At 42.4% G+C, this 15,134-nt stretch overlaps 2 protein-coding genes across 2 annotated transcripts; both read left to right on the forward strand.

Annotated features, from left to right (window-relative positions):
* Window positions 1-284: 284 nt before the first annotated feature.
* Window positions 285-1,244, forward strand: LOC311580929 (olfactory receptor 56B1-like; the record flags this gene model as incomplete). Its single annotated transcript, XM_084752782.1, has 1 exon — window positions 285-1,244. One exon carries the CDS (start codon window positions 285-287, stop codon window positions 1,242-1,244), a length of 960 nt encoding a protein of 319 aa, XP_084608908.1.
* A 5,159-nt stretch (window positions 1,245-6,403) lies between these two features.
* Window positions 6,404-7,369, forward strand: LOC311580865 (olfactory receptor 52N4; the record flags this gene model as incomplete). Its single annotated transcript, XM_084752672.1, has 1 exon — window positions 6,404-7,369. One exon carries the CDS (start codon window positions 6,404-6,406, stop codon window positions 7,367-7,369), a length of 966 nt encoding a protein of 321 aa, XP_084608798.1.
* Window positions 7,370-15,134: the final 7,765 nt, after the last annotated feature.

Consider the following 15,134-nt stretch of genomic DNA (forward strand, 5'->3'; position numbering starts at 1 on the left):
CTCCATATTCGAAGAACCAGATTTATGACATACAAATTAATAGTAACTAATAATCTTGTGTTTCAATAAGATAACTGCTCCTTTAGTAACAATTACATGGTTTTCCTTTTCAAATAAATAATGGAAAGGAGAATTTTAGATGTGGTTCTATAAAGTCTGTGAAATGCCTAAATGCCTATTTGTTAAAGTATAAGTATAGTATAAGAGCAAAGCACCGTTTAACGATACTTATGCTCAGAGACAGCAACGCTGACCATCCCATCTTTTCTTTTCCTCACAGAAAAATGTCTGCATCTCTCAAAGACTCCAACAGTTCCAAGTTTCAGGTGTCCGAGTTTATTCTGATGGGATTCCCAGGCATTCACAGCTGGCAGCATTGGCTTTCCCTACCACTGGCCTTGCTCTATCTCTCAGCAATAGGGACAAACGTCCTCATCCTCATCCTCATCTATCAGGACCCTTCCCTGAAGCAGCCCATGTACCTTTTCCTGGGCATCCTATCTGTCGTGGACATGGGCCTTGCTACCACCATCGTGCCTAAGATTTTGGCTATCTTCTGGTTTGACGCCAAGGTCATTAGCCTTCCTGAGTGTTTTGCTCAGATTTATGCCATCCACTGCTTTGTAGGGATGGAGTCTGGTATCTTTCTCTGCATGGCTTTTGATAGATATGTAGCTATTTGTTATCCTCTCCGCTACTCATCAATTGTCACCAATTCCTTGATCTTAAAAGCCACACTGTTTATGGTGCTGAGAAATGGCTTGCTTGTCATTCCAGTGCCTGTGCTTGCAGCCCAAAGGAACTATTGTTCCAGAAACGAAATTGACCATTGCCTGTGCTCCAACCTTGGTGTCACAAGCCTGTCTTGTGATGACAGATGGCAGAACAGCATTTGCCAGTTAGTCCTGGCATGGGTTGGAATGGGGGGTGACCTGGGTCTCATAATATTGTCATATACTTTGATTCTGCGCTCTGTACTCAGACTCAACTCAGCTGAGGCTGCTTCTAAGGCTCTGAGCACTTGTAGCTCCCACCTCATCCTCATCCTCTTCTTTTACACTGTTGTTGTAGTGCTTTCTGTAACTCACCTGGCAGAGACCAAGACCACCTTGATCCCAGTTTTGCTCAATGTAATGCACAATGTTATCCCTCCTTCGCTCAACCCCATTGTGTATGCGCTTAGGACCAGAGAACTCAGGCGGGGCTTTCAAAAAGTGCTTTGCTGGGGCTTACAAACGAAATAAAATGTCTTCTCCAGGATGTTCATGGACTTCAGTGTCTCCTAAACGTATGGTGGCATTTTGACAGCAGGATGGAAGGGAATGGGAGTGCCCTCCAGAGTCCTTTTTCATGATTTTTTTAAAAACATACATTACCATGAAAACTTAAGAAATGAAAAAAAAAAACCTTTTACAATTGTTCCAAAATTGGCAAAGGCTAAAGAAATATATTCAAGAATATGGAAAGACTGTCCTCTAGACCAGCCAAATGGTATTACAGACAGAACTAGTGATTTATATGTATGACCTAAAGTAAAAACCAACATAATAACAAGTGTGTGAATTATAGGACATGCTTGCACTTTGTTAGTTGTACGCTGGGATCAAAGTCAGCCTGCCTAATTAGTACCTGCCCAGTAATAGGTGATGCAGAGGCAGACATAGAAAACCCTTACGCTAGGCAACGCTTACTCTGGCTGCGAAAAAGCGCTAGGTGGCCTCTGAATGGGTGACCCAGGATAAATAAGTAAAGCCACTTACATGTGGTTGGTGTCACTTGCCTCCCCAGATTTGACCTCTGACCTTCTGTGAAGCTCATTATTTACGGAGCTGACTTTCATGTACCGTGAACCAAACTCCCCTGTCTTGGAACACTCAGGTGGGATGGCAAGTGAAAAGGAAAAGAGACTTCGGGTTATTTTAGGTCCTCTATTCTTCCCCTCCCAGGCTCCCTCGACATCACGTTTATGACAGTGCATGTCGCTCATAGCACATCTCAGGTGGTCCAGCTGCTCCAGGATGTGTGTCTACTCAGTGACTGCATTCTATTCACTTCACACCTTCCTATTGAGACAAAAGAAATAATAAAGCATTTTTGCTATTAGTTAGTAAAAAAAAAAGTGCTATTCTGTTAAGCTATGTAGTCTCTTTTCTCTTGTGTGTGTGTTTGTGAATCTTATGTACTTGCATGTGTAAGCGAAAGCTGGGAAAAGGGGAACTGCCTCATCTTCCCCCACATAGGACAGTATTCTCTGCTTCTATGGATGCATCTGTGTTTAGATCCAGGGCCTTTCCCTAAAAATACTGAAGTACCTGCAAAAGAACTCTTTACATGGAATGAAGAAAGTACACTTATAGAGGCTGACATTCCACAGATAGCACAGAATCCTGAAAAAAAATTTATTTTGAAATGATATTTCAAATAATGTACCCTATGCTGCATGTCTATAACAAAATTTTATGTTTGTATTATGATGTAATTTCAGGTTTACAGCAATGTTGAAAGACTAGAACAAACAGTTCTTTGCTGTGCACGGTATTAAATGAACCCAGCACCGGGGGGTGGGGTGGCGTGGTAGACAGTTGGGTCTCTGTGAATTCAAGGCCAGCTTGACCTACACAGAAAATTCTGGTCCAACCACAACTATATAATGAGACTCTTCCTCAAACAGACAAATGAGCAAAACAAAATAGAAGTTATATGTACTATTTGTAGAGATTTATCAAATATTTATATTATGTCCAAGTTAAGTGTCATCTTTTTTCCATATGTGGCGTGTGTGTGTGTACTATTTTTCTGAGCTATCTAAGATAAATACTGTTTGTTTTTAAACACCTCACTGTGTACATGAACTGACAAAATCAGACCTCAAATCTAGGTATTCTAATAAGTTGGAAGAATGTACATGAGGTTGGTTGACAATACTTCTATGGGAATTCATATGCATTTGAAGTAATTATAATGCATTAGGGAATTAGGGAATAGGAGTCAGCTAGCTGCTCTGGATACGTTTTCAGAGTTTCCTTCACAAAACTAGGTAGAAATTACTTGTGGATTCCCTGTTGTTTTGGAACCTGCTCAGCAAAGGACAATCCTGGACCAAGAGCAGCCTTAACTTTGGGCCCTGTGGATTCATGGTTTGAGTGCCTCTTGGACAAAAATTATAATAGCTAAAAGCTCCCTCAACCCCAGCCCTGGCAGGGAGAACGGAAGGATTGCCTGGTAGGCTGTTCAAAGCACAGTAGAATCAACTCATTATTCTCAGGATTCCTGTGAATTCCTTATTACTTAATTTCAATTATTGAAGTCGTTATGCAATCTGGTATATTAAAATTACTGATGCTATAGCTCCTGCCTAAAGCTCACCGTCATGACCTGGTCCTCACATGCCTATGTGTCAAATATCTCTTACCATTCTGTCACTTTGATTTTTGTGTTTTGTATTTGCATGTGTGTGTGTGGTTTGTGTGGTGTGTGTAGTGTTTTTCCTTCCTAGTATTACTAGTATTTCTCTTCAAGGATTTCTTTCTGAAAAGCACAATTCTCCATAACCTTCAATATCAACAGTTCACACACACACACACACACACACACACACACACACACACACACGGAAGGTATGCGGGGGGGGGGGGGGAGGGATGGAGGGAGGGGGAGAGAGAGGAGTCCTGTGCTCCTTTGGGATCCTGGGCACTGGATTTTAGTCCTGACATAGTTGCTGAGGTATTTTTTAACATCTGTGTAACAGGCTCTGTGTTTCCAGCTGGATAGGCCTGTGCACATTCTCCATATTGTTCTATGGCAGATGGTCAGTGTTCCAGAAAGAAAGAAAGAAGAAAGAAAGAAAAAGAGTGAAAGTGTGGAACCCCATTTCTGTACTCCAAACACTTATTTAAGTTGGAAGTGGAATTTGGAAGCAAATGGAGAATTTGGGTTTTAACAATTTTCCTCTAGGATGAGAAACCAATATGATATATGATTAAAAATACTAAATATAAGGCATTTTTTCTACAAAGATGCAAAACTAAAAAAAAAAAAAAAAAAAAAAAGAAAGAAACCAACAAAGCAATTCTTATAGAAACAAAGGAGGCAGTCTTTTATCTATGGTAATACAATATTTTTCAAGGTCACTTGCACACAATTTTATTTAAAAATATCACAGACAGTACACTAGAAGGCAATTTCTCCCAAGGCATGCAGACTCAATCCTCTAGTGGTTTTGAGGGACTGAGGGCACAATTACTGCACCAGTTTGCAAACAAAACTTATCTAAGAGGCTCTTGTCTTCCTCTCCTGGGGCCTTCAGTTATGGGGATTGGAGGGATGGAGTCCTCCTTGTCTTGTGGGTGTGGGAGAAGTTCCTCAGTGGCCACGCAGCCCAACTTGGTCTTCAGGGTTTAGTAGGTACCATTTATAGTTTGGAAATGGGAGGAGCCCGGTGTGTGGGACCCACCGGAACAGCGGGAGGGCAGCATGGTTGTCTGCACTCATGCGTGGCTTCATACGCAGCACCAGGTGGTAGCAGCGCTCAAGGCGGCGGCTCAGGTGGCACTCAGTCTGAGCCGTCCCTTGGCCTCAGTGGGGCAGGTCACCTTTGTGCTTGCTGCAGGTCCTGTGTAGCTTTGTTGCTGCGGGTGTCTATGGTCTGCTCTTGCCTCCAGCAGCTTAAGTTTATTCTCAATTAGGTGAGAAGGCTCCGGGAGACTCCAGGTGCAGGATGCAGAGTGGGGGCGGGGTAGGGGGATCCAATGCCACCGAGGGGTCGCAGGAACTGGGGCCTGGGGGACCGCATGGGCTTGAATGTCCGGGATGGGTCACAGAAAGCTTGCGAACACACAGCTGTCAACCTCCAGGCTCTGTAGCCGCGGGAGCTATCTCAGGCAGCTCCTATCTCAGGCAGCTCGCGGGGTGCCACAGAGCAAGGCGCAGGCATTGGGGTGGTAGAATTTAAAGAAGGGAGCTCAGTGCACTGGTCCTGCAGCTACATGGACGGGATGAATCTAGCATGCCTCTCGGTCCTCATTCCTGCGGACTGCCTGGGGGTCAGCGTGACCACTGCTCCTTGGAGGCTGCGCTCCTGGCATTGGGTGGAGAAGATAGAGACAGAGAAGTCAGGATGGGTTCAGGCAGTTCTGTGGCTAGGGTCACAGGAGGAAACACGAGTGGGTTCACCATTAACTGCCTGGTGGCTCATGTGCGCAGCCTGGAAAGCTTTACTAAAATCTTTTAATTTATATGCCCTCTCCCTACAACAAGAAGTTAATTAAAATGGGTTCTATTTTATGATTATAAAAATATAAATCTGAAAAAGCAGAGAGGATAAATAAAAAAATATCAAAGGTGGCAACACATTATTGAAAAATACATATTAAAGGGAGAAATATTATAACAGGCAAAGGCTTGATAACCGTTAGTAAGACATAGTAATACTAGCCGCATATGTATAATATATGCATATAGAAATGTGTATATGAAATATATATGATATATTTGACATAGGCACTAGAAAATCTTAGTGGAAAGTAAGTCAGGGGGATTTGTAGAAAGAGCAAACTTCAAGATGTTATTGTTTATCTTGTAGAAAATATAAACCGAAAGACTCACCGCCCTAGGCACCATTAGCTGCTCTTGACCTATGGCTATACACGTTCAATTTTAAAAACATTATCATAGTTCAGAATGTTAAAAGACAATAATGAGAAATCATGAAGGATGAGGAACTTAGTAAAACATTACTCTGACTTGTGAAATCCTAGGGTTTACCGAGGAATAAACCCTTCGACTATTTTCATAATTCTTTGAACAGAACGTCAGTAACTAGTGGTAAACATCAATCACTGAGTAAGGACAAGAATTTTAAATGGCTAAGCCCTAAGTGTTTAGTGATCGCTGATATGATGAATTGAATTAATTATTAATTAATTAATTTCAGAGTCTTGCAATATATTCCGAATTGGACTTGTGCTCTTCTGCCTCAGTGCTGGGATTACAAGCACGCAGCCAACATGCCTAGACCAAACCCCCTTTAAAGATCATATCTATAGTAAGATATATATTGTTATTCACAATTGAGTAAGGCATTCTAAAAAATGAAAAAGCCCCCTTGAAAAATCATAGTAGAATACAGTAGACTATTTCTCTACAAGGATGAAAAATCTATCTTTAAAATATTCGTAGTCAGAATCTGATCAATAATGATTTCCTGAATGAATCAATTAATTAACAATAAGTAACAACACAGACAAAACTATTCCTTTGTTTGATTGAACATTAAAATGTATTGTACAGAATTTAAAAGCAGAAGAGAGCTACTAGTAGTAATTAAAACCTATATATTCTTTTCTCCTTTCTTTAGGAAAACCTACATAATTTTAAGCAGTTTCATGGTGGTACTTGCCTGGTCATGTCAGTGCAGAATAACACAGATATGACTCCAGCTTCCTTTGTTCTGAATGGGATTCCCGGCTTGGAAGACATGCACATCTGGATTTCCTTCCCATTCTGTTCCATGTATGCCGTGGCTATGGTGGGGAACTGTGGCCTCCTCTACCTCATCTTCTTTGAGGACTCCTTACACAGACCCATGTACTACTTTTTAGCGATGCTTTCTCTAACAGATCTTGTCATGTGCTCTAGTACAATCCCTAAAGCCCTCTGCATCTTCTGGTTTCATCTTAAGGAAATTGGATTTGATGAGTGCCTCGTACAGATGTTTTTCATCCATACCTTCACAGGGATGGAGTCTGGGGTGCTCATGCTCATGGCTTTGGACCGCTATGTAGCCATCTGCTACCCGTTGCGTTACTCCACCATCCTCACCAACCCTATCATTGCCAAGGTTGGGTTTGCCACCTTCCTGAGGGGGGTGCTGCTAATTATTCCATTTACATTTCTTACCAAGCGCCTGCCCTACTGTAGAGGCAATGTAATAAACCACACCTACTGCGACCACATGTCTGTAGCCAAGCTGTCATGTGGCAATGTCAAGGTGAATGCCATTTATGGTCTGATGGTTGCTCTCTTGATAGGGGGCTTTGACATCCTGTGCATCACAATCTCCTACACTATGATCCTGAGGGCAGTGGTCAGCCTGTCCTCGGCAGATGCTCGGCAGAAAGCCTTCAGCACCTGCACTGCCCATATCTGTGCCATTGTGTTTTCTTATAGCCCAGCCTTCTTTTCCTTCTTTTCCCACCGCTTTGGGGGCCACACCATCCCTCCATCTTGCCACATCATTGTGGCTAATATTTATCTGCTTTTGCCTCCCACGATGAACCCTGTTGTTTATGGAGTGAAGACCAAGCAGATACGAGACTGTGTCATAAGGATTCTTCCAGGATCTAAGGATTCCAAATCCCACACCGTATAAACAAGCTTTGCCAGGGTAACAGAAGAATAACATCTTTTCCGGTTCAAGCAGGAGTTGATAAAATCCTCGTAGATGTACTCTCTTAATGAGGCACTAAAGTTAGAACTTGTTAAATGTCGTATCCTTCAACACTTCTGGCAAGCCCACCAAGCTGCCAATGACTCTAGCGTCTCACTATTTTGAAGAACTAACCTACTGGATAGGACCAGGTTTCACTGACAAAACCCAACGAAAAAAAAAGTAAAATATGGGATGTTAAGTCTTGTTTTAATATATCACATATATATATATGTGATATATATACACATATACACAAATATATATATATTTTAGGCTACTTCTCAGTTGTTGCTTCTGTTAGAATATATGTATGTGTATGTGTATATATGTGTGTGTATGTATGTATATATGTGAGTGTATTATATACATACACATCTTTGTATACAACACACACGCACACACACATATATATTATATATACACACACAATATTTAGTAAATGTAAACATATTTTTGTTTTGATTCCCAGGGTGGGATGTGATATTGTCTAGTGTGATGGACTTTGATGTTTGCACACTGGAAACAGACCCAGGAGAGGGTGCATGATGTTTGTCTGGTAGAAAGGGAACTGCTTCTTGTGGAGGGCATGGTCTTTGTCAGTTGAAAAAAAATCCATTATGGACTTTGGGACAGTATAAATAACAAAGATCAATTGCTTTTCATTGCTTGGCTTCTTATTTCTCTATTTCAAGATGCTTCCAGAAAATGCTTCAAAATTCTTGCTGCTGTGTTGCTGTTAAAATCCTGATGAGAAAGAATAGAATCACCCCAAGGAACTGAGTCTAAAGGTCTAGGTCTGATGTCCCTATTTGTTGGGGGATGGTTGGGGATTTCAGGAAAAGGCCCAACAGAAAGAGATAACAATGACTAAATTCCATGGAATGATGGACAGGATTTCACTAACTGAAGCCTAAATTGACCCAAGGCTTAGACTTTTCTGGTTTCCTTGTTTGGTTTTTTTTTTTTCTGAGATTTCTAAAGATTTTGACTAAGTTGAGATGAAATAGTTAAACAGGATGGTAATGGCACCAGCCCTTAGTCCCAACACAACAGAGACAAAAAGCCAGGCAGAACTCTTCAGTTCCAACCTGGCCTCCACAGGCGTGGCTCCCTGCTGATAAGATAAGTTACTTACAAGAGACTTCTTAAGATTTAAACTGATAAATTTTTTGATATGTTCCTTTTTATTAACAATAAATTATATGTGCTTATTTATCTAAAAGGTAGATACACATCAATCTGAGGTTTATGTGAAAAAAAAAAAGGTAATAAAAATGCTTTAAAAAAAGCCAGCCAATTTCGTTAAAAGTAAAACGTCCATGAGAGAGATGGTGCCAAAGGGTAAATCAGCCTAAGAAATATGTTTTGTTGGTCAAAGTAAAGACCAAGGTTGGACAGGGAGATAGGCATGAAGCTGCGTGCCTCCCATGTAGAGAAGGGGTGAGGCAAAACCTCCCATAACAAATGTAAAAATCCAGGTACAAGATATACATATGGTATAAGAAATATATTTTGTTGGTCAAAGTAAGGACCAAGCTCAAAAGGGGAGACAGGCATACAAGCTACATACTTCCCATCAAGAAGGGTGAGATGAAACCACCCAAAACAAATGTAAAAAGCCAGGCACCTATGATATACATAAACCCTAAAATAAAATGGGAATCTATCTGATGTTTATTTGAAACTTAATGCCTTTTTCTTTTGCTCAGGACAACCAGCTTGTTTCTAAAACTGGAAGCATTTTCTCAGGAAACAGGTAGCAGCCTGGCCCATATACATTGGGGGCCACAGAGCCCAGAGAAGGACATTTGGAACTATACAATCTTGTTTTGATTCCAATATGATGATAATTGTATGTTTGTTGTTAATGGTGATGTTATATTTTGTCTTTAAAAAAGGTCAAAATAAAACAGACCTAAATAAAAGAGAGGCTGCTAACTTAAGTGAGTCTGTCTATATAAATTCAATCTGCAGAACAAGCAGTTAATTTATATTGCTAATCCCACTGCATGGGAACAGCTCTGAGACTGGCTGAGACAAGTGCATCCTGCACACCTAGTACATTCCTAGTTTTAGGACTGTATAATGCTTGTGAGAAATTATATTTTCAGAATAAAAGAACCAGACACTGATGCTGGATCAGACCTGACAGGATTCATTCCTCCAGCATGCTGAGATGCTGATGTCCTGCATCCCTCATGTTTTAGCCTTAAGTGTTTTGGTTGTGGTTCGTCATCAGAAAAGAACAGCTTCAAAGAAGGCTGCTGATCCAAATTGGTCCAGCATTTCAGACTGTCCCACACAGGACTAATACTAAATCTGGAAATTTTCAACATTTAGAGACTGGAACACGAATGCTGTTCCCAGCTTGTTTAACCTTTTTTAAAAAAAATTTGGTCCCTACAGGTATTCTCTGGCCCAAATCAGCCTGAAGAAACTTTAAGAGAAAGACGCCCATTTCCCTTAAGGGGGGATGGGTAGGTTTTTGGTTGCCTTCTTGAGCTATAGATGTATATTGTCATTAAAAGGTATAGAGATAGGGATTGTAAAGAAAGAAAGGCGAGTATAGAGATATGTAGGGATGATAGGACAAAAAGTAGATTACTGAATCTACTTCTAAACTTAAGGCCTTAATTATTACTCACAAATAAGGTTACTATTATTTCATTGATATAGAATTTTGTATATTGATACAAATAACTTTGAATTTAATATATTAAAATAGAATTCAAATTTAATATTATTCTTCACACATTACATTTCTACTCTAATATGAGGTATTGTACAAATACAACTCAATTAATATGTAGTTTGCTTCCAATATTCTGACAGTGTTATTGTAAGCTGTTTAGGATAATTAACTAATACAAGCCAATTGTTGCTCAATTCATAGCCATGTCAAGTATAAGAATATACGTGCTAGGTTTAACAGATATGATTCTATAGATAGATATGGTAAAATAGTTAGATACGGTCTTCAAAGACCTCAGAGACCTACAGAATATGGCATTTAAAATGTTTTTATTAATTTAAAGATTCTTTGACAATAAGACAAGTTAACTCCTGACAGTACCCAGCCTACCACAAAAAGATGATGAGCATCAAAGAACCTCCTTGTAGAGATGGCTTCGAGTGTGGCATAACAGCCATGGGACAAAAATGTCCTCATTTCTCCTACAGACAAAATTCTACCTAAAATGGGAGAGGTTCGATGCACGCAGAGTTGACGGCCAGACTCTGCCAAGACAGGGTAAGCAAGTCCTCAGTGGTCCCTGCCTCACAAATATCTGTCAGATATACTGGGCCAGAAGGCTAAAGATGATGCTTCAACGTCATAGAGAGTTTTGGGTGTCTGTTCAGGCAGTAAACTGTCTCTATCATTTTTTTATTCTGGAAGCTGCTAACCTGCACGACAGATTATTTGGGTAGTTAAATTTATTCCTTCTCAAGTCTCTAATGGGGTTGAAGACCAGATAGTTAATTTTAAAATTAAGCTCAGTTGTTTAGGAGTTAAGAAGATACTTTTAGGTCTAGATAAATATTTTAGGTTGATAGATATAAGCTTTAATAGATATTGATTTAGGTTCAAAACTTTAGACTCACCAAAATAGAATAGATAAGATTTCTTCAAGGTTGCCAAATACTTTTTGATTAGACGTTATGTATATAAGTCTTTTTTTAAAAAATAAATCTTACTATTGGTTTTTATAGTTTTTCATAATTGTACTTACTGTACATAAAGTAAGTAGCCTTTATTTAAACAGAAAAAGGGAATTGTTGGGTGGATGGTCTGATGTATTTTGATGCTAATTAATAAAAAGCCATCCCACCTGGGCAGGGCAGGTGTGGCTAAGGGTCCTAAGGAGGAGAGAGAGGAATCCTGGGAAGAAGAAGAAAGACCATCATGGGGAAGGAGGAGAGAGACCCTGAGGAGAAGAGAGGAGGCCGCTATGGGTTAGATGGAAGGGTGTGGATGTAGAATCCGGCCCAGGTGAAGAACATTAGCAAGTATTTGGGAATGTGGATGGGAGGTAGCATGATAGAAATTGGTAGAAGCAGATGGCATAGGATTGGGGCAGGGATCCCATACCTGCGACACTATAGGAAGTAATTTAGAGGATTAATGTCTGCCCTGCCCCAGGTTAACTAAGGCTATTTTAAAATACAACAAGTGTCAGTGTATTGATTGATTGCTAGCTGGGCATACTGATAATACAGATACTTTAAAAACACCTATTAACCTTCTTTCTATCCTGTCTAGGACAGGTGGGTTGGAAGGGAGGTAGAGGCATTAAAGAACACCAAATAAAATAGGTTTTAAAAAGATCAAAACCTATGATATATATATATATATATATATATATATATATATATATATATACACACAAAATATACATATACATGTATACAAAATATACATATACAATATATATACATATGTATACAAAGTATACATATATAAAGTTTAACTAGTCCATGTAACAATAACTAGTCCACCGACCAGTCCAGCTGGTCTGTTATTGGGGGGCCGAGGGGGGTCGCAACCTGTATTTAAAGAAATGGGCGAGAGAGATGTAGAGCTCAAGCGAACAGTTGCTTGTCAAGAGCCATTTATTGAAGGTAATGGCAGGCTTTTTAAAACCTGCTTTAGTGAGGGCGGGGGTACGCAAGGAGAGTAGTGGAAAAGTACAAAATCTTCTGGGTTGAGCCCCGGGAACATTTGCAAGGGGAGGGGTCTTCCAGGTGAGACAAAGCAGGATGTCTCTGTGGTTATCTTAGGATCAGATCGCTGTCTTCTCAGGACTAAGCCGGATGCCTTGCATACCTAATGAGTGGCCCAGCAGGATGTTTGCTGCAAATACTGAATGGGTGGGGGTCGGCCTCAGGCCTTTTGGTCCCTGGCATCTTCACCCCTTTTGTTTATTTTGGCCTGAGGGAGACCTTACAGCCCAGCGAATGACTTTTAGGAGGTCACCAGTCATTGTTACAGGATGGCGGTATATTTGAGAATCACTATTGTCCAAGTGTTTCAGGACAACAGTTATTCTGGACCGGCCAAATTCCCAAGGAAAGGGGGCCTCGCGATGGCCTGAGCCTGCTAGAGGATCGATGCTCAATCTTACCACGCCTATGGTCTGTCCTCCCACCAAGGACCGACCGACGTCTGATAACCGAGACTTATTCGATCGCTCCGTCTCTGACTTACCAGGCACTATCGCGGGTCAGGTCAAGGTGGGCTCAGGCCAAAAGATATAGGGGAGGGCTTGCACAGGTTTACCAAAGGCACCGAGGGCACAACCAGGCTCACCATCCAGCATTCTGCATCCTCGGGAACTGCAAAGGCCACCCATAGGAACTGCAAAGGCCGCCCATAGTTAACCGACTGAGGCGTAGGTGAAATCTCCTGGATGGAAATAGAAGTCTCATTTGAGTCCTCAGTCTCCAGGCTGCGGTAGTGAACCTGGATATTCTTGGTGGCAGCTTCAACCTGACTTTTAACAAACCCTGTAAGACGGTTTAAAGTCCATGGGCCAAAGGATAATAGAAGGAGAACACCAACGAGGGGCCCGAGCAGGGTGGGGAGAAGAGTAGTAAGCCAGGGGGAGGCAAGGTTAGGGTTGGGGAAATTCCCCCTTTCAGAAAATTTAAAAATGAGTCGGGGTCATGAATAGTAAAACGGGGAAGAAGAATAACAAGGACACACCAGTCTTTGGAGGAAAGGAAGGTAGGGGCATAGACGATCGAGGTTAAACCAGAGGAACAAGCAAAATGGGTGTTATTTGGCGCGGGAATGTAGGGGAGGGAGAGGTAGGGAATGACAGTCTGGGCGCGAACGCCGCTGAGGGGAAGAGGAGGGAGCATATGGGGACCCAGGAGGCAAGTACCTAAGCCGGAAACGGACTGGAGGGTAATGCGATTGTCGGGAGCTAAGCCGGTGAGGGTGGGGTAACATTAGTAAAGAGCAAGGTGGAAAGAAGAGCAATACCCTCGTAAAAGGGCGGGGAGGGGGAGAAACACATCCAACATTCAGGAAATGACAAGGAGGAGTCATTTTTCAAGGCCCATATGGAGGCATTTGCCAACTGGAGAATAACATCAGCCGAACTGGGGGGGGGCCCACGGGGAGGGTAGGTCGGAAGGGAGGGGGTGAAATGGACCGAAGGAGGACGTCCGAGGGGGTAGGCGGGGAGGGAGGCATGGGGGTGGCGGGTTTAGCTGGGGGGCCAGGAGCAGGAACGGGAACAGGATGATGGAAAATATGATTAGGCCCAACCACTGCAGTGCCCTTATTGGGTACCTTTTTCAGGAGGTGTAACCTGAACGTAAGTCCAAAATCGTACTCTGATTTATAAACACGGAGGCCCCATTCAAATCCACGACCTGTCCAACTGGCACGTTTACCGGGCTCAGTGAAGCGAATGGTCAGGGGGTTGCACCAGCCATTGGTGACTGAACGAGCTGCATTGCAAAGGTCTTTAACGGCCTCACCATAGGGCTGAGGATGAACCCAGGAATCAACAATGATGTAGTCCCAAGAAGAGGATGGCTTCCAGTACGTGTCGCCAGTGGTCTCACACCCCCAAGAGGCACAGTAAAAATCTTGGGCCCCACCACAGCGGTGGTTATCAGGACGGGGCTGATGAGAGGGTCCCGGGCAAACATAGAGTCCTCCGGCCCAAGCAATCCCATCCTGGTGTAAGGTTTTGTGGAGCATGATGCGCTTCAGGTCATTACGGCAGCCGGGGCTGGGACCACCAACCGAGCGAGAGAAAGGGGGGCGTCTCCTCGGGAGCCTTAGGCCAAAAAATGTCTTCCATGCCCCAAGAAGAGGGGCCTCCCAGGGCCAGGGCACAGAGGTCAACCTGTAAATCGGGCCACTGGGGGTTAATGCCCTGAGAGGAGGAGGAATTAACAATATCTCCCGCTTGGTTAATAATGACCCAGGTAAAATTATAGATTGTATAAGGCTGAGGTTGGCGCAGGAATGCGGCGAGAATCACTTCAGGAAGGCAGAGGCAAAGGAGCGACGCGGTGAGTAGCAACATGATGAATCGGCGGTATCTTTTTTATCCTAAAAAAGAGCACAATTACATCTTTTCCTCAGGGGAGTTCCCTGGGAGAGGGGGGTTAAAAGGTTTGATTAGGCGCTCAGGTAACCAGCGCGCATTTTGTTCTTTTTGATCATAAATGCAGGCATGACCTTTGCCCCAAATAAGGACTGGGTCGGGTCCATGCCATCGGTGGGTCAGTGGATCCTTCCATAGAGCCTTGGCATAGGTGGAGGAGGTGGAAGAGTGCCAAAGGCGATCGGCCGCCGAATGGCCAAGATCATCCTTTTGTAGAAAATTTAGGACGAACAATGCATGATTGAGAAGCAGGCGAGGCCCTGCTGTAGAGGGATATAGGATTCCTTTGGAAAACTGTAATTTATTAAGCATTGTTTTAAGTGTCTGGTGGGCCCTCTCGACAATTCCTTGTCCTTGGGGATTGTAAGGTATCCCCGTAACATGTTTAATCTGCAGTTGGGCACAAAAGGACTTGAAGGCAGAGCTTGTATACCCAGGGCTGTTATCAGTCTTTAATGTAAAGGGTTTGGGGGCAACAGTAAGGCAATACAAAACATGATCAATAACATCTCTAGTAGCCTCTCCAGCGTGCGGAGAGGCGCAAATAAATCCACTAAAAGTATCTATAGACACATGAA

The sequence above is a fragment of the Acomys minous genome (assembly GCF_964271855.1).
Source record: "Acomys minous genome assembly, chromosome: 2".
NCBI lineage: Eukaryota > Metazoa > Chordata > Mammalia > Rodentia > Muridae > Acomys > Acomys minous.